General features: G+C 41.0%; 1 protein-coding gene across 7 annotated transcripts in view; it reads right to left on the reverse strand.

Moving 5' to 3' along the window:
* Nucleotides 1–3,183: 3,183 nt before the first annotated feature.
* The window catches only part of rarab (retinoic acid receptor, alpha b), a 131,012-nt gene continuing 109,882 nt past the window's right edge, over nucleotides 3,184–24,313 (reverse strand). For 6 of the 7 annotated variants that reach the window (XM_048206459.1, XM_048206484.1, XM_048206466.1 and 3 more), the window contains 7 exons: nucleotides 21,059–21,207; nucleotides 11,942–12,083; nucleotides 7,753–7,913; nucleotides 7,465–7,641; nucleotides 7,136–7,340; nucleotides 5,777–5,935; nucleotides 3,184–5,700 (listed from right to left, as the gene is read on the reverse strand). In XM_048206459.1, coding sequence (XP_048062416.1) covers nucleotides 5,501–5,700; nucleotides 5,777–5,935; nucleotides 7,136–7,340; nucleotides 7,465–7,641; nucleotides 7,753–7,913; nucleotides 11,942–12,083; nucleotides 21,059–21,207 — 1,193 coding nt within the window. In that variant the 3' untranslated portion in view covers nucleotides 3,184–5,500. Of the gene's footprint in view, nucleotides 5,701–5,771; nucleotides 5,936–7,135; nucleotides 7,341–7,464; nucleotides 7,642–7,752; nucleotides 7,914–11,941; nucleotides 12,084–21,058; nucleotides 21,208–24,313 lie in introns of those variants that run through there. The other variant, XM_048206511.1, reaches the window with a different exon arrangement.

Consider the following 24,313-nt stretch of genomic DNA (forward strand, 5'->3'; position numbering starts at 1 on the left):
GTGCCGCCAGGCGCTGGGAGGAACCCGGAACTTCAACCAGTACTGAAGAGGCCGCATCCGAAGAAGGCCGAGCTGCAGCACCGGGGAGGCGGAAGCCATCAGCCCTAGTAGCCTCTGGAAAAACTTCAGAGGGAGACAGGCTTTGTTCTTGATTGAGGCCGTGAGCTGCTGAATCGCTAGAGCACGCTCCGGCAAGACTACTGCCGTCATGAGGACTGAGTCGAAAACTGCCCCCAGAAACGAGATTCGCTGGGTGGGGCACAGCGAGCTCTTGGCTAAGTTGACCCTGAGACCCAGACATTGTAAATGGCTGAGGAGCACGGATCTGTGGTGTTCCAGCTCGGTTCGCGAACGGGCTAGAATGAGGCAGTCGTCGAGATAATTTAGGACCCGGATTCCCATTTGCCTCAGAGGGGAAAGCGCCGCGTCCATGCACTTGGTGAAAGTGCGAGGAGCCAGAGACAGCCCGAAGGGCAGGACCGTATATTGGTACGCCACTCCCTCGTATGCGAATCTCAAGAATCGTCTGTGACGGGGGGCTATCTGGATGTGAAAATACGCATCCTTCAGGTCCAGCGAGCAGAACCAGTCCTCGGGGCAAATGTGCACGAGAATCTGTTTCAGCGTCAGCATTTTGAACTTCCGTCTCATGAGGGAGTGATTCAAAAGTCTGAGGTCTAGAATGGGTCTGAGACCACCATCCTTCTTGGGGACCAGAAAATAGCGTCTGTAAAAGCCTGACTCGCTCTCTGTCGGGGAAACTATTTCCACAGCTCCCTTTCTTAGCAACGTCATGACTTCGGTTCGGAGGACATGCGCGTCGCCCGGATTGACCGAGGTTTGAAGCACCCTGCCGAAGCGAGGGGGCCGTCGTGCAAACTGGAGCGAGTAGCCCTGGGTTACGATCCCCATAACCCATTCTGACACATCGGGGATGGCCTGCCAGGCCTCGGCCCGAGTGGCAAGGGGTTGAATGATATCGGGCGACAGACCGCCGTTGAGGGGGTCGTACACCGAGAGAGGTGCAAGAGGAAATTTGCTCTTTTTTTGATGAGGTAAAATATTGTTCGCCGTGAAAACGGCGTTTAGGGTGGGCGCAACAGGTGTGGGCCCAGCTGTCACTTGGAGCATGTTTCCCACGCCAGGAATTAAACGAGGCGGAGGGGAAATTGCTCGTGGGAGCTTTTGGGGCTGTCCGGTCGCAACGGGACGATCCCCCATCCTCTTCCTTCCTGACGAATCAGGACGACTTCAGAGGCACCGGGTCCAGCACAATCTTGGGCCGGGGTCCCTGGCGTCTCGGGAAGGGAGGGCGCTTCGCAGGGCGCGAGCACTGGCGATGCTTCTTGGGTGGCGCTGCCTGTGTTGCGGGTGGAGCTGGCTTGTTCTGCTGAGCCGGCGCAGTCCTGGGGCGGCTGGACGCAGAAGCAGAGCTGGAGCGCTTAGGCAAGAAATGCCTCATAGCCTGAGACAATTTCTGCGCAGCAGTAAAGCGCTCGGTGAAGCCGTCCACTGCAGGCCCGAAGAGACCAGAGGGAGAGACCGGGGCGTCTAGGAAGGCCGTCTTGTCCAGGTCCTTGATCTCCGTAAGGTTGAGCCAGAGGTGGCGCTCCAAAACTACCAGGCTGGCCATGGAACGCCCGATGGCCTGGGCCGTGGCCTTCGTGGCTCACAGGGCAAGGTCGGTGGCGCTGCGAAGATCCTTGAAAGCCGGCGCATCAATTCCAGACTCGTCCAGCGAGTATGAAGCGCGGAGGCAGCCTGGCCCGCCGAGGTGTAAGCCCGTCCAGCCAAATTAGAGGTGGTCTGACAGGGCTTGGAAGGAAGGGCCCTCTTGGTCTTCCATCCCACAGCCGCGGGAGGGCAGAGGTGAGCAGCCACCGCTTCGTCTAGGGGTGGCAGGTGCTCGTATCCCTTCTCTTCGGCGCCATCGACGGCGGTGAGGGCGGAGCGGTGCGTTGTGTGAAGGCAGGCGGAATACGGAGCGCGCCACGACTTCGTGAGCTCCTCGTGGACCTCGGGGAAAAAGGGTGCTGAGCGCTGGCGAGGTGCTTGGTGGCGGCCTGGCAGGAACCACTCGTCCAGGCGGCTGCGAGACGGCTCCTCTGGAGGGGCCCACTCGAGGTCCAGCTCTTCCACGGCTCTGGACAGGATGCGGAATAGTTCGGCATCCACGCCCTGACCGTGCTCAATGGGCTCCAAGCGAGGCGGGGGAGCCTGGTCAACCATGTTTCCGCTTCGGAAGCCGCAAGTGACATGGAGTCATCCTGCTCGTCGTCTGTTCCTCCAAATGAGACGAGGTCACTTGCTTCGGCAGAGGGACGCTGCTCAGGGCGACAGAACAGAACGGGAGAGAGTTCCCTCGGAGGAGATGTGAGCTCGCCTAACTCCGGGCGCTGAGTCGCTCTACCCCGCTGTCTCTTCCTGGCCGGTTCGCGGGAGGAAGGAGACGGGAGGGCGCGAGCGTCGAGATCGCCCTCCGTGAAGAAGGCGACCCGCGAGCGCAGGAAACTGAGACTCATGCACTCGCAGTGCGGGCATGAGTCTCCAGCAAGCGCGCCGTCCGCATGGGGCTTGCCCAGGCAGGTGACGCACTCGCTGTGTCCGTCGCTATCGTGCAGGGGGGCCCTGCACGTAGCACATGAGTGACGGGGCATCAGGAGATGCCGGTGTCGTGAAAACGGCAGTTGGGTGGCTCTTTGTAGAGCAGCGAGGGCCGCGGAAGCTCTTAGAAGCGGTGAAAACCACTGTGGAAACGCTATGCCGCGCCGCCATTGGTTCAACAACTTGTCTATGAGTGAACCAATGACGATGCAGTTACACTGCGTTATTGAAAAAGGCTTCAGCAGCGGGGAAAAAGGGAGACCTTTCCCCATACGCAGTACGAGTGAAGTATCGAAAGGGAACCTGTTGTGCTTTGAAAAGGTTTCAGAGATGTTAAAGTTTCTTTATGGAACCATTAATGCCAATAAACCTTTATTTTTAAGTGTATAGCGAAGAACAAATAGATGAGCAATATCATGTAATAAGAAACAAATCTTCCATTTTAGAGAGTGACATCTGAACACACAAACGATGTTGATGTGACACACCCTGAGAATGTTATTAATATTTTACGTGAAAAGGAAATTTGTAATTCACAACAACAAAAGATCACAAATAAAAACCCACCATGGTCAGAAACACACACAAAACAGAAGTCTTTATTAAACATTACTCTTATCATCCAGGGACCTGACAAAACAGAAACATTTTTGTGCGTTTGACTGTATAACAACTGTTAAAGCAGTACAGGGTCTGTGCTGTACGTCGTGTAGATCTCGGTTTGTCATCCTTTGAGTGAGAAGAGGCCCGTTGCGCTCTGTGACGCAGAATGACTCAATAGTGATGAACCTTTGGGCAGCGACTGAATGCAGAATCAAATGAAACGAACAGTACTGAGCAACTGGAAGAGGCTTGTGATTTTCACAACAGGTAGAGAAGTGAATAGACTCGAGCTCTGTGCATGTCGTGTGCATAGTTGCAGTGAAACGGTTCAGACTTCTCTCAGCAGAACATGTTGAGGAGGAAGTCATTTCGGCCCACCGCACTGGCCAAAGGTTCATGCGACGGGTTCAGCAGACGTGATGCAGAGGCAGAGCTGTTGTAAACTGGTACAATAATGATATGCTGACACTGATCCACCAGAACTGGGTCACATGGAGATGCCCTTTCATTTTATTGGTGCATTTCATCTACTGTTCATATTGAAAGGAATAGTTCTCCTAAAAATGAAAATTGTGTCATTTATTCTTCCTCACATTGTTCTAAACCTGTCAATTTCTTTCTTGTGCAGAACTCAAAGATGTTTATATAACGATAGTCAAATGGTGATCAAAACAACATTTGACCCCTCTGACTTTCATAGTATGGGGGAAAAAAAAAAAAATGTTTAAAACATCTTTAAGTTTGGAACAAAATGAGTTTAGTAAATAAATCTCAGAATTGTGAATTTAGCCCATGTTTGATGCTTTTTAGGCCTAATACATGTTCAGATATGGGGACAGTCGTGTTCACACATCGGTGAATGCTAGCGCTCTCATGAATCCAGATGTCTGGCAGGGATCAGTGTGTTACAGAGGCAGAGTGGTTTGTGAGCTGTACTTAAAGTGATTGTCACACAGAGGCAGTGTTGTTGTTGTTGTTGACAATTGTTCAATGATTGTTGCAGGAGAGCAGAGGCAGTGATGTTGTAAAGTACAGAGGAGGCGGCGGTGGAAGCATCTCAGCACACGTGACAGATGATTGAACACAAACCTAACAAACAGGGATTCAAATTTGAGATGCAGGGGAAAAAAAAGGTGTGAAGCTCAGTGTGAAATGCTCAGTTACAACATTCTCAATACTTGTGAAATGATGTGATGGTTTTCACATGAGCATTTAGCTAAAAAATACATCTTGTGTTTTTGTCTGCGAGTCATTATGTTTGGAAATCTCCTTTTTTATTTTAGAATCCGATAATACTGTGTAGAAGGGGGTGTCCGTGTCTTTCGACAGTTGACAATTACAAAATTAAAAGTAAATTAAACAGTATTAAAAAGCTACAGAAAGGCATTTACTGCTCCTTTAAAAGAGATCTCATACACATCTTTATCACAAGCTGCTTGTTTACATACTTCATTTCATTGCCACAAACTGCCACAAAAGTTGATCATTCTGATGAAGTCTAACATATCTCCAAATCATCTGGACAAAATAGCATTTCAACCCCGTCGTACTTCTTTTCTTGAAGTACACTCATCATTTTCAGTGCTAGTGTGACGTGCCCTTGAGCTTGATGTGAATCTTGGAGTGAGCGCAACAGTGGGTCGACCATAATCGTGTTCAACTCTTGAGAAAAGTGAGAGAAAAGATAAGAATTGTTCTGCATTCCACCTAAGACAAAAAATTCAAATCTCATATTTCTGTCAATATAGATTTCATATATTCATATATCATTTGTAAGAAAACAAAGAAACAGAACCAAAACAGCTGGAAAGTTCAAAATGTCCCTGACTTGCGGACATTTGACGTCCTAATGTCCTTTAGCTTGCTTTAAGGGATTGAAGTTTATAAAATAACATCACAGGCCGGAGAACGCATCTCTTGGACGAGGAAGAGAGCTTCCCTGGGCCTTCACAGTCTGTGATGGGAGCAGAGCCGGGAAGACACAGTAAAGAGCTGCTTCGGCACACACAGGGCATTTGTTCTGCTGCCTTCGTGAACCACCGCCACATGAAAAGCTTGTCACTGAATCACTGGTGGGTTTTAATGACTGTGTGAGTTTTGATCAGGCTCGGCCTGTGTGTAACTCAATTGGTCTTCAGCTAATGAAAGCCGGCCAGATTTACTGTTAGAATCGGGTCCGGTCACCCCGGATCAAAGTCTACCGGAATTCTGGTCTCTGGCGCTGGTCTGCTGTGGCTTATTTCTGGTTTTTAACCAGTTTCGTTCTGTAGGGAGCCCTGTCTGGAGGTGAGAGTCAGGGGGAGTGAGCTGAGGGGCTGCTGTGTGCCGAGCTGGGAGACAAACTGGGGCTGCAGCTTCCTGGTGGGGCTCCTCCTCCACCGCCTCTTGCCCCGCTACCTCCTTCCAGGCCTTCCGAATTCTCCAGCATCTCCTGAATGAGTGGAGGCATGGAGCCGGGGATCTCCATTTTCAGCGTTATTACCCGTTCCGCTCCTGATCGAGAAAGCAGACATTAGATTGGCTTACGGTTGATCGCGTTTGATCTTTAAAGAGCGAGAGTGAATCTAACCTTTAGCGCTGATGCTCCTGAGGTCTGTGATCTTCATCAGCATCTTGGGGAACATGTGTGGTTTATGAGGTCTCCTCTTCCTCACGTAGATCTTTAGGGCCTCCAGCAGCGGCTCCTGAAGCACATCTACCTTATCCGACTGCTCCAGATCCTGCCGATCTGAGCACAAGTGCACATCAGTTTTACACCAGGTAACCAAAAATCACACAAGCAGGACATGTTTTTGTAGATACTAATAAAATAATTTTTCATTTCAACATTTCATGAGTTTTGAAATTATATTAATCAAACAGTAAAGTCTAAATGGAAAAAAAAAAAGTTTTTTTTTATTAAATAATTACTGGTGCTAAAATGTTATAAATGGCAGATAAATCTATAAAACAAACTTGAAGTTTATATAACAAAAACTAAAAGAAAAAGTTAGTAAATAGTCTGATATACATATATAAAAAAATATAACAACAGTTATAGGGCAATATATATAATTTAATACATAAATTGCCATTTGTGTTATTTAAATAATATGAATCAGAGATAAATATCTCTCTCTCTCTCTCTCTAATATATATATATATATATATATATATATATATATATATATATATATATATATATATATAAAACTTAAGAATTTAAACCAAACTCTAAAACAATGTTCAAAGCAAACAAACAAAGCCAATATTGGCCAACAAGTTATAGGGCAATATATATTTTTTTAATACATAAAATGCCGTTTGTGTTTAGATAATTAATATGAATCATAGATAAATCTATAAAAAAAAAAAAAATAAATAAATAAAAAAAAATAGAAATTATTTTTAAAAAGTAAAGTCTAATATAAAAAAAACAAACAAACAAATGAACAAAAATAAAAAAGCCAATACTGGTGGACAACAGTTATAGGGCAATATATATATATATATATATATATATATATATATATATATATATATATATATATATATATATATATATATATATATATATATATATATATATATACACAAAAATTGCCATTTGTGTCATTTAAATAAATAATATGAATCGCAGATATATCTATTAAAACTAGAAAATTAAAACCAAAATCTAAAAAAAAAAAGAAAAGAAAAAAAAAAAAAAGTCCAATATTAAATAAAAACAAAATGAAGGATGAACAAACAAAAATAAAAACACAAAAAAGTGCCAATATTGGCTGACAACAGTTATGAGGCAAATATACTGTGCATCCCTAGCTCTACGTTCCTCTTCATATTTAACACTCTGAATACATGTCATTACTGACTGCCTGGAAAAATTCATTAAGACAACATTCACAAATCAAAACCAAATGTGTATAATTGGTTGAAAAAGCTGCAGTACCTCCACACAGCAGACAGATGGCGCTAAGAAGCCCAGTCTCCGCATCATCCATCTCCAGAGGCAGGAGCTGGTTGGCGAAAGCAAATACCAGATCCGTCAGTGGACCGAAGCCGGCGTTGTGCATCTGCGTGCGATTCAGTGTCAGACCATCTGAAAATGTCATGGTGTCCTGATCCGGTGTGTAGCGTGTACATATTCGCAGAATCTGTGGAAGCATTTTAAGACACACAGATGAGCGCTAAACTTACACACCGATGCAAATGTATATGTAACTATTCATAAGGTGTGTGAGATTTGGACAAGAATACGCAAGTGTGTCGTGCTCTCACCAGGATGTCAAGACAGGCGGCCTTTAAGAGAGTGATCTGATCTGCGATAGTGAGCGTGGTGAAGCCGGGCAGCTGCTTGGCGAACTCGACTGTTTTAATGATGCATTTGGTAGAGAGTTCGCTGAACTTGTCCCACAGGTCAACATCCAGAGAGACCCTGTGGTCTGCACTGTTGTTCTGTTCAAGAACAAGACAAAGACCATGTTTGGCTGATATAATAACGGATTGTGATTCATTTTCCACTGGTTCAGGACATCACCATTAAGAGCTGTTCTGCCTCAGACTTACCGTGGTGTATTTGCCCAGCTGACAGAGGGAAGGGAAGGTTTCCTGATGGGCCTTCCTCACCCGCTCGATCATCTGCTCTGTATCAGGACTTAAGACGTAACTCTCTGAACACTCCTGCTTCTTCTCATCCTTCTTCCTCTTGTTACGGTCATTTCGAACTGCTGCATAGATAAATGAAAAAAGTCGTCAAACCATCTGATATACCAGCTCCACTAATATATATTGTGCATAAACGTGTGGATTCATATGCTTTATATCAAAAGTGCCAATAAAGAATAAATAAATAATAAAATAAAATGTATATGACAACATTTGCCACAAGATGGCAGTAAAAGTCCAGTGTTTTTTCTATGCCTGATGAAAACTGCTCATCATGCATAGTTAAACCTCTTTCAAAACCACATTCTTCTTGTGATTCAATTTCATTTTGGCAGCTAATTTACTTCAAAACGACAATAAATGAAAGAGGAGGACATGGATTAAGTGGAAGACCAAGAGGACATATATGGGGATATAAATATATAGGAAAGAAACAGGGATATAGAAATGCATTCCTTGCAGTATTTCCAGAGAGAAAGAGAGAGCTGAATGAGAACTGAGTGCTTTGATGTGACAGTTCAAAAAGAGCTTTAGGTAAGACAGTCTCGACTGCTAAACAAGCAGAAAGAGGAAAAATTCATAGGATATTATTCCCTGAGTTCTTCCCATCTCTTTGTGTGTCACTGGAAACAGTGTAAAATACAGTGTACATGTATTTGTAAAAACATGTAAAAACATGTATACAGTGATATACATGCCTTAACCGAGTAAAAAAGCGCAATAACAGAAAAGAGATGCAGAAAATACACACTGTGATCATGTAGAGGCATTATATATGCATCCAATATACATTTGCATTAACACACAACAACAAAAAAATGTTTTTTGATTAAACCGTGCCTTGAAAAAGACACTGTTTAAGGCATCCATCTATCAGTTTAGGGTCAGTAAGGTAAGAAAAATAAATGAATACTTTTAGCTAGGATGCATTATTGATCAATAGTGACTGTAAAGGCATTTATAATGTTACAATAAAGATTTATTTCAAATAAATGTTTTATTCATAAAACAAAAACAGCACAGATTCCACTAAAATATTATTATTGATAATAATAATAATAATAATAATAATAATGATGATGATGATGATGATGATGATGATGATGATGAAATGTTTCTTGAGCACCAAATCATCAAATTACAATGATTTCTGATCATGTGACAGTGAAGACTGGAAAAATTCAGCTTTGACAAAGAAATAAATTACATCTTAAAATATATTCAAATGGAAAACATTTACTTGAAGTTGTAATAATATTCCACTATATTACTGTTGTACTGTATTTTTGATCAAATAAAGTTATCAAAGACGAAGTGTCATTTCTGTGCTACTAGTGTCTCACTGGTACCACTGATTGGTCAAAAATAGTCCCACCTCAGTCTCATGCCATTGGTTAAACCAACATTGCTGCGTCGAGCTGGTCTAGATGCTAAAACAATCCTTTCATAGTATCTCAGTTTTTACACTTTTCAGAGAAATTAACCTCTGATAGGGTTAACTTAGTTGTTTCTGCACATTAAACAGATAAGAAAATTACAAAGAGGAACTGCAAACTTCAGTTAAAAATAATGTAAGATCGTGCATGTAAACACACTCACTGTGTTTCATCACACACACACGCACACACAGATGTGCTGATGGTGTGCAGTGTGTAGAGATGAGAAATGAATGTTGGTGGTTGTTAATAACTGTGACAAACGACCTCTGCTTTCACTAAAATCCAACCTAATCTAATCACATCACATGACAAATATCAGGCTGCTTTAAAGAGCTTTAAACGGGCTCTCCCTCTGCGCCTGCATTCCTCCCTCCTTCCTTTCTTCCCTCTCTCGGTCTCTGTTTTCCTGGAACAACACAATCTGTCTCTTTTCTTGTTCTCAGAGCCTCAATCATTCCTTTATCTCATGTTTTCTTGCTGTTTTTGGTTAGGACTCCTTCCTTTGTCTAAAGATAACTCAGTGGCTCTTCTTCTCCCTCCTCCAGATGCACACTGGGGGAGCGAGAGAGCGAGCGAGAGGGGTGGTAAAGGATGATTCTCACTCACTTCTCCCCACAGCCACATATTCATTTCTCCAGAGGGAGCTGGGTGCCAGCGTGGGCTCAGAAAACACAATCTAATGGAGCCATTAAAGAACTATTAACGCAGGGAGGTAATCTTTCATGACACGACATGTGCGAAAAGACGAAACCTGCTTGCAAACAACTTTATGATGACAAGAGCGCGCCATCATATCCGGGCGGAGAAAATGAAATATGTAAAATAACAAATCTAGGGCACAGATTTCATTCCGCTCTGACAGAAACTGCAAGCTACAGTTCAGTACAGCATAGAAAGAGTGTACATTGTTTCCATGCTAATAACAGAACAAAAGAACATACAAACCCATATTTATTCTTAAAAGGCAAAAGCTAAAGCAACTAAATCCAACTAAAGGGTAAATTAAAGGTCCTACTGTAGACAGAAACAATATGTGCTACTGTATGACTGACTCTTTTTAAACCTCACTTTCTATTAACTTTAATATTAGTTAATATTAGCTTTGATATATTGGCTTTAGCTGATATTCATCATGACAATTTTTAATTGTCCTAGCACAAATGCACAGGGACATGTCTAACAAGACAACAAACCTCCTCTTTATATACAAACATACTTTTAGCATCACTATGAAATGACAAAAGACAATCACAAGTGTGCTGGAAATTGTCATTTCACTGGTTCTTTGTCAGAGCACTTTAGCACTCTGACCAGTAGGTGGTGACAGCAGGACCTCATCAGAGAGACCAATGTCTGACAAGAGGCCTTCACAGTACAGTGTGCTGAACACATGCTGTAGTATAGGTTCTGTGGAGCACAATTCAATAAACAAAATACAAAAATAGTATAATAGTACTAGATGTAACTAATGCTCACCAAGGCTGCATTTATTTTTTATTTTTTTTTAAAGTACAATTTTAAAATATTAGTTTAAAAACACGTTTTCTATTTTAATATTTTAAAATGTAATTTATTCCTGTGGTGACAAAGCTGAATTTTCAGCATCACTTCAGTCTTCAATGTCACATGATCCTTCAGAAATCACCCTAATATGATGATTTGCTGCTCAAGAAACATTAGTATTACCAATGTTGAAAACAGTTGTGCTGCTTAATATTTTTAACAAAAATATAAAGACGTCAGTGCTGAAATCTTACTGACCCCTAACTTTAGATGCCACAGTCCCTTGAAAGAATCAGGCACTAGGATAAATGTGTTACATACATATAATAAACTACAGCACAAGGGGCCTGAGGAAGGGGGTCCATTTAAAACATTCATCTAACAGTACTGTAATGGTGGGAATGTAAACATTTTCCAGATAATATTTTACACTTTCTTTTTACAGTTAAAATTGGTCTTTAATCATGGAAAGTATATAGGAGACTTTATGTTTTAGGAAGGGGGTCTCTCACAAGGGGACCATCATAGAAACCATCAGTTTCCATGATTGCAATGTGTAAAATTTTGGAGGATATATCAGAAATGCAATATAACATACATAACTGTTTTCAGTAGTGAATAAAGACCTTACATAATGAACCATTATGTTTTTATTACCTTAGAAGAGCCATTTCTATCTACATATGCCGCGGGTCCCCCTACATGTCAAGTCGCCATTTTGCACCGGCATGTTTCTACAGTAGCCCTAAATGGACAAACTGCTCTACAGAGCGCATTTCGTCATTATGTTGTTCTTCTAAATCGTTCATGTTTTTAGATGCAGTTTGCATCAACACTATGTTGAATACGCACAAAGTAGTAGTAGTAGAAGTATTAGTTGTCTGGTTTATTAGAAGCAGAGAACGTTCTTTGTTAGAAGTAAGATGACACCTCATTGCTTGACTGGCTACTCTCTTCTGTCTCAGACGACGACGACATCTGTCTTGTGTCTGCCAGACGGCCACTGTACCTTCTCTATGTGCTTCGAAAGGGAGGGGTGAGCGATGTTGGTTGCAGTTCTCAACCTCACTACTAGATGCCACTAAAATGTACACATTGCATCTTTAATGAATTTTTAGTAAATGCATTATAGAAACAAAGATGCTTACATTCTTTAGACATGCCCACTTCCAGGCACTTCTGCAGTCGGCAGTACTGGCAGCGGTTTCGTGTGACTTTGTTGATGATGCAGCTCTTCTCTCTGTGGCAGGTGTACACCATGTTCTTCTGAATGCTCCTTCGGAAAAAGCCCTGAGGAGATAAGCAAGCATGAAGGTTTACAACTGAAACACGCCAGCGAATTAACACCAACCCCTAAAACCTCAGAAAGACTGAGGTGGAACAGTTACATAAAGTCACTAATGATTCACCAGATATTCATATATGCACATTATGCGCATTGCCACTATACACAAACATAAACAACCATGGCATAGATACAGCTCTCTCTCTCTCTCTCTCTCCCACACACACATTATTTCTTGGCATACTGGCTGGCTGAGCTTGGTTTAGATTCAGCAGTATTATGGCTGCTGGGTATTATCTCCCAGTTCAAGTGCCCGGAGGTTCCCATTGGCTGATACCCAGCGGGGCTTAACCCACATAGACTCATGTGCAGGGATGCAAATCAGTGATTCACATTATTCTCCTGATCTTAATTACTGCTTGGTCAGACTCTCGAGGGCAGAGAGTCAGACTGAGGTCATGAACGTACACAGCAAAAGCAGAAAAGATGCAGCTGAAGCCACATACAAGAGAGCAGATCTCAAACAGTGACTGCGTAAGCTTGTGCAAGGGATTTCAGCTGCTGTGCTGCAACCACGGCTCTCTGGCAGAGGATTAAACAGTGAAAGCTTCACTCGTGACCGCCGCTGGGCACGTGGGTATCACAGCAGCTCTCTGTGCAGGATTCACTGACTGGGCTGAACAACAACAACAGTTTGTGGGTTCAATGCTTCAGCGGGGATGCGAAAGAGTCACTTCTTCATTAGGGCTGTGCTCAGAATATCGATACAACGATACATCGTCATGAACTCCTGACGATGCGCGTATCGATACAGCAGCTGCCGTATCGAGTCTGTCTTGCTTTTAAATCTAGCCAATCACGTGATGTCAATTGACGCTAGCAAGCAATGCAATCAGACATTCACGTTTCTGTGAGCTTTCATTCGTAAATAATCAGCTGTTTTGTCGCGAATGTGAACAGGAAATGCGCTCTCGAACGGAGAAACACGCGATCACCAAGTCATCGATCAAAGCGTGCTAACGTTTTAGGACAGGTCGATGGTATATAAATCATGCCCGAACGTTAGCGTTTGTCAATCAAGCCAAACCGTCCATTTAGAAACCGAGAAATTTGGAGGCCGATCTCTCAGGTTGACGCGCGAGCTGGCTTGACTTAAGTTTTCGTGAGGATATAGTTTATGGACTGTTTTGATTTCGGTAATTACATCTAGAAAGGTAAAAGCAGTGATGACATATATAATAGAGATATCTGAAAGTGAAACGAAAGTGATATTGGCCTCGTCCAGTGGGGAGGACGCACGAGAGGAGACCTGCGCATTTAATTGGTATGTGTATACTGTAATACTGCATTTACAATGCTTATAAGTGGCGTGCACTTTGATCGTGAAAGTGAAAGTGCCCTTTGCGGTCACATCGCATCATTTAAATCTTGTTAACATTAGTTAATGCACTGTAAACCAACATGAACAAACAATCAACAACTGTATTTTTTAATAACTAACATTAACAAAGATGAACTAATACAGTATGTATTGCTCATGGTTAGTTCATGTTAATACATTATCTGATGTTTAATAAATGAACCTTATTGTTAAGTGTGTATTGTAAACTCATGTAGCCCATATTTTGTAGACCACGTTAATAAAAAAAAAAATGTTGTTCTAGAACATATTTTGAGTTGATATCCAAAAAAATCATTTTTACAGATGGAAAAAAAAAAACAGGCAGTATAGACATTATTATAATATTATAGCCAATATAATTAACCAACTTAGTTTTCTTACAGTCAACTTACTGTTGCAAGTGAAATTAGTCATTGAGCTTTGTTGATATGCTTCAGTGTCACTGTAATTGTCAATTCAGTTACTAAGGGAGTGACTTTAAAAGCAAGCTTTTAAAAGAAGCTTTTTTGTGACAATTTTTTTATATTTAATTTAAATCATTGTTTTTTTTTTAATGACAAAAACAAAATAGTTTTTCAGTTATCACGACTGTTATAACACTGGTTATTCAATAAACACATATTACTGTTACTAAACTCTGCTCAAAATAAATTTAAATTCTAAATTGAACCATATCGTGATACGTATCGTATCGTGGCTTTAGTATCGTGATGCGTATCGTATCGTGACATTGTTGGTGATACACAGCCCTATTCTTCATACTGCAGATTTATACCTGACAAACAGGGTGAAAACATTTTATAAGAGATTGTTTCTGGTCTAAAATACAATTGGACAAGCCACATTCACACGTTTATTAATAGGGGTACATGATACTAAAATTATAGCCGATACCAATGAGCTGATGATCTCAATCTTAGATGACCGGTAAGCTAAATGTAAAAACAGAAACTGCAGACCCAAAACTACACTATTGGCCAATAAGCTAGATATCGTGATATGTTTATTAAGATTAAGCGTTGATATGATTATCTATGCATGAACTGTATTCATTTGAGCAGGCGTCCTATATGCTACAGTTTTCAAAGCAAGCCTACAGTAAAAACATCATCCCCCCCTCTCTGGTTTTAAAAACCAATAATCCTCAAGGCTTTTAGTGGAAAAGCCTTCAACATCAGTCAGGACACCCATGGAAGCTTTTAGAGTGTGTGCGCTTTTGACAGGTCTGTCCAGTGGCTGCCATCTAAAAACACTCATGTCATTTCAGCAAAAGCGTGTGTCCAAGGACATGTCCTGCATGCTGAAAGGACGTGTCCCTCGCACACTTGGTCTCGGCTATGAAAAAGTAATAAAGGAAAAGGTGAGCATGGCAGATGTGTGACAGAACATGCGCTCGAGTGAACGAGCTGAAATGGTTTTCTAATGCGCTGCCCAGAGGCCTGAACTCCCGACATAGGAGCTCTCATTCATTGGGCATGTTTTATTCATGCCAGCTCTGATCTTCTGGAGGTCATTTGTTGGAGGTCATTGTGGTAGATGCAGATGAAACGCTTCAATCTGAACCAGTATCAGCAGGTCAGATGATGCTGCAAACACACTGTATGAAGTTGTACGCTGCTTCCTGCACCTTTTCTTTCACACTGAAACACCATTTAAATTTCGCTGTACAATAAAATGATTTTGCCGTTTCAAAACTAGACCACTCACATAATAAAATACTGCAGAAACGTATAATCTCTACTCTCTCACAACACAGGGGTAGATCAATAGCAGCCGAATGCCCCATGGATCCTGGTCGACGGTACCCTTTGTACAGCCAACGGCTCTCTCACCTGGAGAGCTGATTCATTGATAACAAACCCATGACAAAAGTCACACCAGTCCACAATCAAAAGGCCTATTTTTCTCATCCTGCTTCACTCGCTCTACTCTGTGCTGCTGTTGGTGGGGCCTGAAAGCCACAGGAATGAAGCTCAATATCATCACAAGGTGTGAAGAATGCTCTGGCAACAGAGGGGCAGCTGGATAATTCCACTGGATTAGAGGCCGCAGCTGTGGACCATTGAAAGGAAGGCAAGGGAACGAACATAATATATATTAAAATATACGTTACTTAAATTGTAATAATGTTTCACGATATTACTGTATAACTGTAGTTTAGATCAAATAAACACAGCCTTGGTGAGCATAATGGTACCCTAATTCTGAACAGTACCACTTTTTTGGGACCCTTCTGTTGGGGTACCAAGCACATTAGTGCCGGTACCAAAAGGGTGGAGCTACACTCACTGCAGAATGTTGATTGGTTGACAGAATAGTCACTTGCATGTGCTACAAAGGGAATGACAACAATGCTGTTGGAACAATGTGTATTTTTCAGCTGTTTTTCCTTTTGCAGCCTTCAGTCTGCTGTATGTCCTCCATTGTCGTTTACCATCACTTTCTTCTTCATACGAGACAGACGTCAATCGCTACTTTCCAGCATACACCACACCTATCAAGTAAGGGTCCTGTTGGCGGTGGAAACGCAAGCCGGATCAGGGTTTGCCATCACGAATCGAACTGTAATGTACTGAACTGAACTGAACCGAACCGTACCACTTGGTGGAAAGGAGCCATAAGACTACTTTCAACCCCAAACCTTTGAACAGCAATGTAAATATTTAAGTAAAAAGTATTTCAATTCTGTAAACACTGCTTCTACTTTTCCAATGTAATTATTCAAGAAAACACTAAAGAATGAATAAGAACAGTGAGTGGATTTCTTTATTTTTGACAAAATTATTGAAATTGGTTGATAATTGATACAAGCAAGCATTGTTACTATGACAGAGTAAAAGCAGACACGGATGAGTTAGAGGACATAATAGCGTGATCCTAATCTCTCGCTGGGCATCACCTGACCTCTGTGAACCCTGGATTGCCCCAGTCCTGACCTGCCGTGGAGATCCTGTAAGCGGAATGTGGCAGAGGAGGACAGGAAGGAAACGGTTTGAAGTCTGCTGTGGCTCCCCTTGGCAGGAGCGCTAAGCCTCTTTAGTGTCTCCACTAATCCTGGACATGAGTATAAACCCCCAGGCGCACTGAGACAACGGAGGAGCAGCCGTGTATTTGTATGAAGTGTGTACTCTATTTCCAATGGATTTAGAGTGAAGAGACCATGAGATCAAAGTAAGGCCGTCTGTCTGTTTGGTGTGACTAAGCGGCCTTGTGCGTGAGCGCTATTTGTGCTTCATACCCGAGATGATTTAAACTAAGATAGACAAGCAGTTGTTAATAAAACTGTTATCTGTCTACCTAGGGAACATTTTTAGATGTGCTCCCAACGTGAAGTTTGTCTCAAATGATAAATGGCCAAATTACGTAAATTTTTTCCCAAAGATTTAAGGCAGAAATGCAAGCATCCTTTACATGTATTGCAATACCGGAATGCATTGCAAACAAGTGGGGGTGGGGGGGTGGGGGGGGGGAAGAATAACCGTGCAAACTCTGAAATACCCGCAACTCTAGTTTAAATGAGTACAAAGTTTTAATCGCTCATAACTTCCGGAAAGAAACCGTGCAAACACTAGCCAAAGATTATTCTTTCTAGTATGCATGTGTCAAGCACCTGTGTTTGCACACACTATCGAATGGAGTATACATTGAAAGGCTGTGCATCCGTCTGTAACACAAGCTAATATACACATAAACAATCTCTTCAAAATTGAAGTGTACTTTGGGCTTACCTAGCATGCTAAGCAGCAGGCAGCTGACTAGGGTTTGGAGCACAGCTAACGTACCAAAAACTAAAAGGTTGATCATTCTTGCACACACTGATTGGCAAGCAGGTGGATCATTGCCGCATTTCTTTTATGAAGAACAAAAGTGATAATGTTACATCTAACACTAGTTATTAATATCAGTCTGTCCGTCTCATCCACAAACCCTATGGCCAGCCTCGTCTCCATACCAGCGTGATAAATCCGATTTTCAAGCAGAAGGAACTGGATGAAATATTTTGAATGCCATCCATCCAAAATCGTACTTCTGACGTGTGATGCAGCCTGAATCATAATCACACGGTGTTCGTTCGTTGACGAGAGGAGAACTGGCCCCCCGACTAAGCCTGATTCATCACTGATGGAGGTTGGTTTAACCGTTTTCTGCAGAACTGCTTTACAGTTGAATATGAACTCAATTCATAATTGATAGTTAAATATGTGATATATTTAGTGTATATATCCAATATCATGTGCTTTACACCAGTGTTTCTCAACTGGTGGGTCGAGACCCAAAAGTGAGTTGCAAGACAGTTTTGAGTAGGTCGCGGAGTGCGCGGTCAAAAAAAAAAAACGCAAGACATTAATTTGGAAACGTGTGTGAGAAAGTTGTTGACACTTCTGTCAGACAGTTTACAAGTAAAGTGGGCTTGAGGTAAAGATGTCTTGATTCGATATATGCAGTCTGATAAGATGTAAAGAAATAAAGTCTCTAACCTCCGAAAAAAGAACTTTGCTGTCCTACCAGCCGTTATACTTTGCTCGCAGCGTGCACATTTTTTTTTGTCGTCAAATTCCTAAAAAAAAAAAAAATTGGGTCACGGCTTAATGACCATGGGAAAATGTGGGTCCCATGGCCAAACAAGTTGAGAATCACTGCTTTACACAGTTATTGAACTAAAATGAATCAATACTGAACTAATTTCAAATGAATAATGAATGCTGTAAAGCAGTTCTAAAAAGGCAATAGGAAACGGAGTTGAATTCTGTTTGCATCGGATCGTTATTTTCCTGTTATTACTGTCAGTGTTAATTTCATTGACGAATAATTTATCAATTTTCGTCAACGACATTTTTTCATGGACGAAAATGAGACGATGACTAAATAAAAATGTGTTTTGAATGACTAAAACTATGACTAAAATCTACTCTAATATTCGTCAACGAATAAAAAGGAGACGAAAATGAAAGAGAGGGACGAATTGGGAAGATATCCAGTCAGGAACGCTGTCCTGTGTGGAAGATGCGCACATTTGAAGTGTAATGCGCTGATCTAACCGCGGGAAACGCGGCGCTGTTGTGCGCTCTACAGGCTCGCGCAGCAGCACTTCAGACTGCTTAGTTATTAATGAATAGCGCACATTTATGCCAAGAGATTGCTTATAAACTAATATTGATGAATTACGACAATGTTTACTACACTATGTTTATATGGTAATGTGTTGTAGGTTGTAAGAATGCATATTTATCTCCCTCATTAGTAGCCTGCTACTACAATAGGCTAAAACGCAGGCTGCAGACATTTCAGAATAAGAGTCACAGTGTATTTCAGGATGGTTTATAATTATTATTTTTTTCCTGGTCATGTTATTTTGTTTACACAAACTGTATTTAAATTTAATTTCTATTTAATTCATAGTAAACTACTGCATCTTCTGTCACAGGAAGGAAAGACTAAGAACACTATTTGACATATTCAATATATTTTACAAGTATAAGGGTTATTATAGTTAACTAAACCTAAAACCAAAGAAATCTTCATTATTTGAAGTAAACTAACTGAAATAAAAAATAAATATATATATAAAAAAAAATTTAAACATTTTATTTCATCTAGTTTCTAAGCTTTACCTTAACCTGAGGTATTAAAATAACAGAAATAAAAACTTAGACATTTAAAAGCGAAAACTAAAAGACATAAACAAAAAAATTAAAAATCTAAAACTAAAAATCAAATCTAATAAAATTTTAAACAAAAACTATAGTACCTCAATGATAAGTGCGTCAATCCCTGAAATATGCTGAATTTTGCTCTTTTGTGTCTTTTTGCACTTGAACGGTCAAAAACCGTCCGCTTTGGCGAGCAAAGTACAGTTGGGTGAACAAACAGTTTGGGGAATATCAGATGTACCTATATCTGTGTATAGGATCTGTGTATTGTTAGAGAAATGCTTTATGCATTACAATTTAACTAAATTAGATTTTAGTCGACTAAATCTACTGTAGATTTAGTTGACTAAAATCTTATGATATTTAGTCAACTAAAACTAGACTAAAACTAAAACAATTTCCGATGACTAAAATATGACAAACTAAATGGCATTTTAGTCAAAAGACTATGACTAAAACTAAATAAAAATTTGCTGTCAAAATTAACACTGATTACTGTAAAGCTGCTTTGAAACAATCTATATTGTATAAAGTGCTACATAAAGGTGACTTGACTAGTTAACTTAACTTCTATTGATGGATCAGGGCAGACCTATATGTAGAATCCTATCTTCACACAGAATGTGGTGTTGCTGAAACACCAAAATGCATTAAGAATGTTTTTAAATCAAATTGTGCAAGAAAAGTGTTTCCAACAAGCTCATTTCAGTAACTTAGTCTAAACAGAAATGCAAAAAAAAAAAAAAAAAAAAAAAAAAAAAATATATATATATATATATATATATATATATATATATATATATATATATATATATATATATATATATATATATATATATATATATATATATATATATATATATATATATATATATATATATGACTTAAGGACATAGAACTAAAATGCTGTTTGTTCATCTCAAATCAGACAGGGCTGTAGGGGCGAGAGGAGGAGAGTGATGGGTGCTTTTTGAGGGAAGAGACAAGTGCTGATATGTCCTCCTAACATTCAATAGCAGCGAGAAAGGGAGAAGATAGCACATGCAAATTTAATGAAGTTATGTTTATTTCTCAGCGAGCACCGCTGTGTATGAGCGCACATGCAGCTCTCCACCCACGCTTCCCTGCGGCTGCGCTCAGATAAGGGGGCTTTGTAACCATCATAGTTCAACTCTAAACCCCTGTGTTTCTCTTTCTTAGGGAGAAACTGTGTAGATCATACAATGTATACACAACTAGTTTTCAATTATTAAGAAGCACAGAAAAAAAAAAAGGCTGGAATTCACCGCTGTGCCAATGGGGTCTTTTTCCCCCCCAAAGTAAACGTCAGTACAGGAGGTTGTCACCGATGGCAGCACTAGAAACATGGGATGACAGAACCCCAAATATGGCAAAGATATTCTATAAAATGATACCAAAACCATTCATTTTCAATCATAAAAATCAAAATCAGTCATTTTAAATGCTACAACTGTATTTAAGCACCATAACATTATAATGTTCAGTATGGAAAATGAATATTTAATTAGAGATTTGCTAAAGATTATATTCAACTGTTAAATTATTAGTGTTAGATGATGGGTAATCTAAATGTAAAAGAGAAAATGATCATGAACAATTAAATAGTTAAATATATGATACATTTAGCTTGTGTGTATATATATCCGATACGATAGTCTGATACCAATATATTGTGCATCCCAAAATTCAGATTCATGACACGAGACAAAAAAACATTAGAAATTAGAAAACAAGACATATCCTTGCCTACATACACCTGAATGGCCATTAGTTTATGGTATTGGTTTGCAGATGCCACAGTTTTGATACTGGATATCTTATAAAGACAAATGTGACTCAAGTGTCCAAAAACATTTTAGGGCCACAGCACAATCCTTTTGCAAAACAAGATGGGATGGATTCTTACCTTGCACCCTTCACATGCACTGACTCCATAGTGGTAGCCCGAGGACTTGTCCTGGCAGACGAAACAGGGCTTGTAGACCCGTGGGGGAGGTGGCGGAGAGGGTGGGCTGGGGACGATCTCCTCCGAGCTTGTGCTCTGGGTCTCCACAGCTACAATGGAAGAGAGACAGCTTTTAGCTTGACTCGATGTGCCATAATTTCCTCACACAGGTTATTAGGTTCATTTGAGAAAACAGCGTTTTGTCTTTTAGCAACAGTCTGCAGAGACCTTCAAAAGATCCCTCAACTCCCCAGGAAGGCTCAGTGAGGGAACACGCATGCATCCCGATGAGCAGCTAAGGTCATGCTTGTCAGGAGGACGTCTACATTCCTGGTGAGAGTAGACAGATAGGCTGGTACCACGCTCTCCTTAAACACTCACTCTTGCTTTCTTCCTGGTTTCAGCTGCTACCGACTGGGACGAGTGCCAGCCTTAATTAATAAAGTCATGACAGTCAGCCGGGGTGTGGAGGGAGAAACCGCATGCTGCGCTTGAGTGGAGGTGGCGCCGAGCCTCACAGCACTGTCATAGGGCTGCCATGACTGAGAGCTCATGAAACAACTATGCAATTTAAATAGACCATGAAGGAAATCCACGACAGAGTGCGACCTGCCCGCTCCACATGTCAAGGGCAAAAAGCGACAAGGACACTATTTTGAATAGCTGAAATTCTCCACATTGCTGATGTTACCACTGTATGAATATGCCCACATGTAAATGATCGACTCTGCATGGTGGCGATAATGGCACCGGTATATGTTCAAACCATAAATTTACACAGACACTTTTACTCTGCAACCCATGTCTCTACCCTGCCGTCACCAGAGAGAGATTGCAAGTGAAGGAAAGCACGCTACTATGCGGGTGCAGTTTGGCACTGTCAATAATCTGAGTTGCACAAAGAGATGTTGAGCACATAGATGTTGAAAAGAGCCAAATTGTAACATTAAGGCCATGTGTCGTCCAAAGTGTTTTTTTTCCTCTCTGAGGCTAGATACATCATTCACAACTGAAAGAAAAATCTCTCTAAATCTGTATAAAAAAATAATTCTGTCAGCATTCAGGAGTACATTAGCATATGCACTAATGTGCAAATGTTTGGGGTTGGTCAGGTTTTTTTTTTATGTTTTTGAAAGTCTGTTATGCTCACCAAGGCTACATTTATTTGATCAAACAGTATAAACACTACAGTAAAAACAGTAATAATGAGGAATATTACAATTTTAAACTTTTGTCTTATCTCTTTTGATAAAGCAATCTGTAACAGCTGTGTGGTAGAGACAGACAGCAAGGTCTGCTTTTCACTGATCTAAGGGAGTCAAAAAGCTAATCTAACCTTAAACAGAAACAGTGTCCGCACTGAGAGAGACGGTCTACCTACAGCACAGCCCCAAACTCACAAATGCAAACACAGACCACCAAACAAATGCCTGACCTGAATGAGGAGACAATTCCCACTTTAAACTGGTGATGCTAGTTCAACAGTGAGTTGATCTTTGTCTGTTATGAGTGATATAGCCTAGTAGGCCTCACCTCTATCACAATACTCATGCACTCTTGCTGAGCCAGTGGGCAACCGTCTGCCTCTATTTCCTGTGTTCAGAAAAAGCACAGTCAATGCTAAAAATACCCACCCTGGCACCAGCAGAGTCAGATGAGGATGTCGAGTTCTTATCTCTTTCCACACGCATGCAGCAAACGTCCCAACAAACGCATACATGCACCCCAACACATGATCAAACGGCAACACATCCGATTTAAATGCAGTGGGTGTAGAGAGATCTGCTAAACGGGTTTTATTTAGCAATTAAAAAAAAAAAAAAAAAAAAATAGAGTGCCATTAGAGTTGTCAAAAGTACTGACTTTGTTACTGAAATTTAAAAAATGTGACGTTTTGAGCGTTGAGCAGATTCGTAAACACCTCTGATTGGCCATTGTGTTAATGAGATCATCAGATGTGTCTGTGATTGGCTTTAATGATCAACGCTTCAAAAACATTGTAAATAGTCAATGATGCTCTTTTCCGAGCGCTTACACAAATAAACACAGGAGCATTTGAAAGCAGGCATCTATTGCGGATCAGTCCACTGGTAGACGCCTGCTTTCAAAAGCACCCGCTCCCAAAATGCTTTCAAACGCTGCCGTGCGTTGATCATTGAAGCCAATCACAGACACATCCAATGAGCGTGTCAACACAATGGCCCATAAAAGAGCCATTTACAAATCCGCTCAAAAGCGTCACATTTTTAAAATTTAACGTCAGTACTTTTGACAACTCTGAGTGCCATGAAGAGCAGTTTATGGTGAATTGCAAGCAGTAATTTTGGGAAATACAGTTTTCCCAAATATACAGATTACACCTTCTGACTAATGTATTTACATGACATTTCCAGTTAATCACTGGATAATCACATCCTTTTACAGAAATGACACTCACAAAGATCCATTTCTTAAGAAATAAGCTAATGGCTTATAAAAAAAGAAAGCCAAATATCTGCCAATATATTGGTCAACCACAAATGGAAATGAAATGGGAATGAAAACAGCAGCAATGAAACAAAGCTTAAATATTTAAATCACCGTCCTTTCATGCAACTATTTTGCCTTACAAGGCAGTAGCAATGCCTACAACGACTTCAAAATTTTTATTTTTATTTATTTTTATATCAATTTTTTACTATTTCTCTCTGAATCTGGGCATAGTTTAACTAAACCTGAAATCTTGAGCTGCAGATCTCATTCAATGTACCTAACTTTGTGCTGCAAACAACAACAACAACGAAGTATCTCAATCAGTGAGCGAAGCACTCACAGATGGCACTTCAGTTTGTATTTTCACACAAAGAGAGAACAGGAAGCGAGAAAACTACCGGCTGGCATCAAACATCCTGTTCTCATGAACGCGAGAGATTTTAGAAGGTGAGACTGTTATTAGATGTCAAAGACTGCATTTCTCTCACAATTATTCTCACGGTTGCACTTGTTCCGTTTCAGCAAATCTCACTCTCTTTTTCTGTGCCATTCGCTCGTTCCCTAGAGCGCCATCTGACCTCTTTCTGCTGCACAGCTCTGATATGAGTGGCACATTTTCCATAACAGGGACAGAGCTCAGCCCAGATCCAGGACAATGTCATGGGAACTGCTCTTCTGACAGCAGACACTCCAGCGGTGGGCAAAATTATGCCTTCATCTTCTCTTGCCCACACCACAATTCCA

The sequence above is a fragment of the Megalobrama amblycephala genome, linkage group LG1 (assembly GCF_018812025.1).
Source record: "Megalobrama amblycephala isolate DHTTF-2021 linkage group LG1, ASM1881202v1, whole genome shotgun sequence".
NCBI lineage: Eukaryota > Metazoa > Chordata > Actinopteri > Cypriniformes > Xenocyprididae > Megalobrama > Megalobrama amblycephala.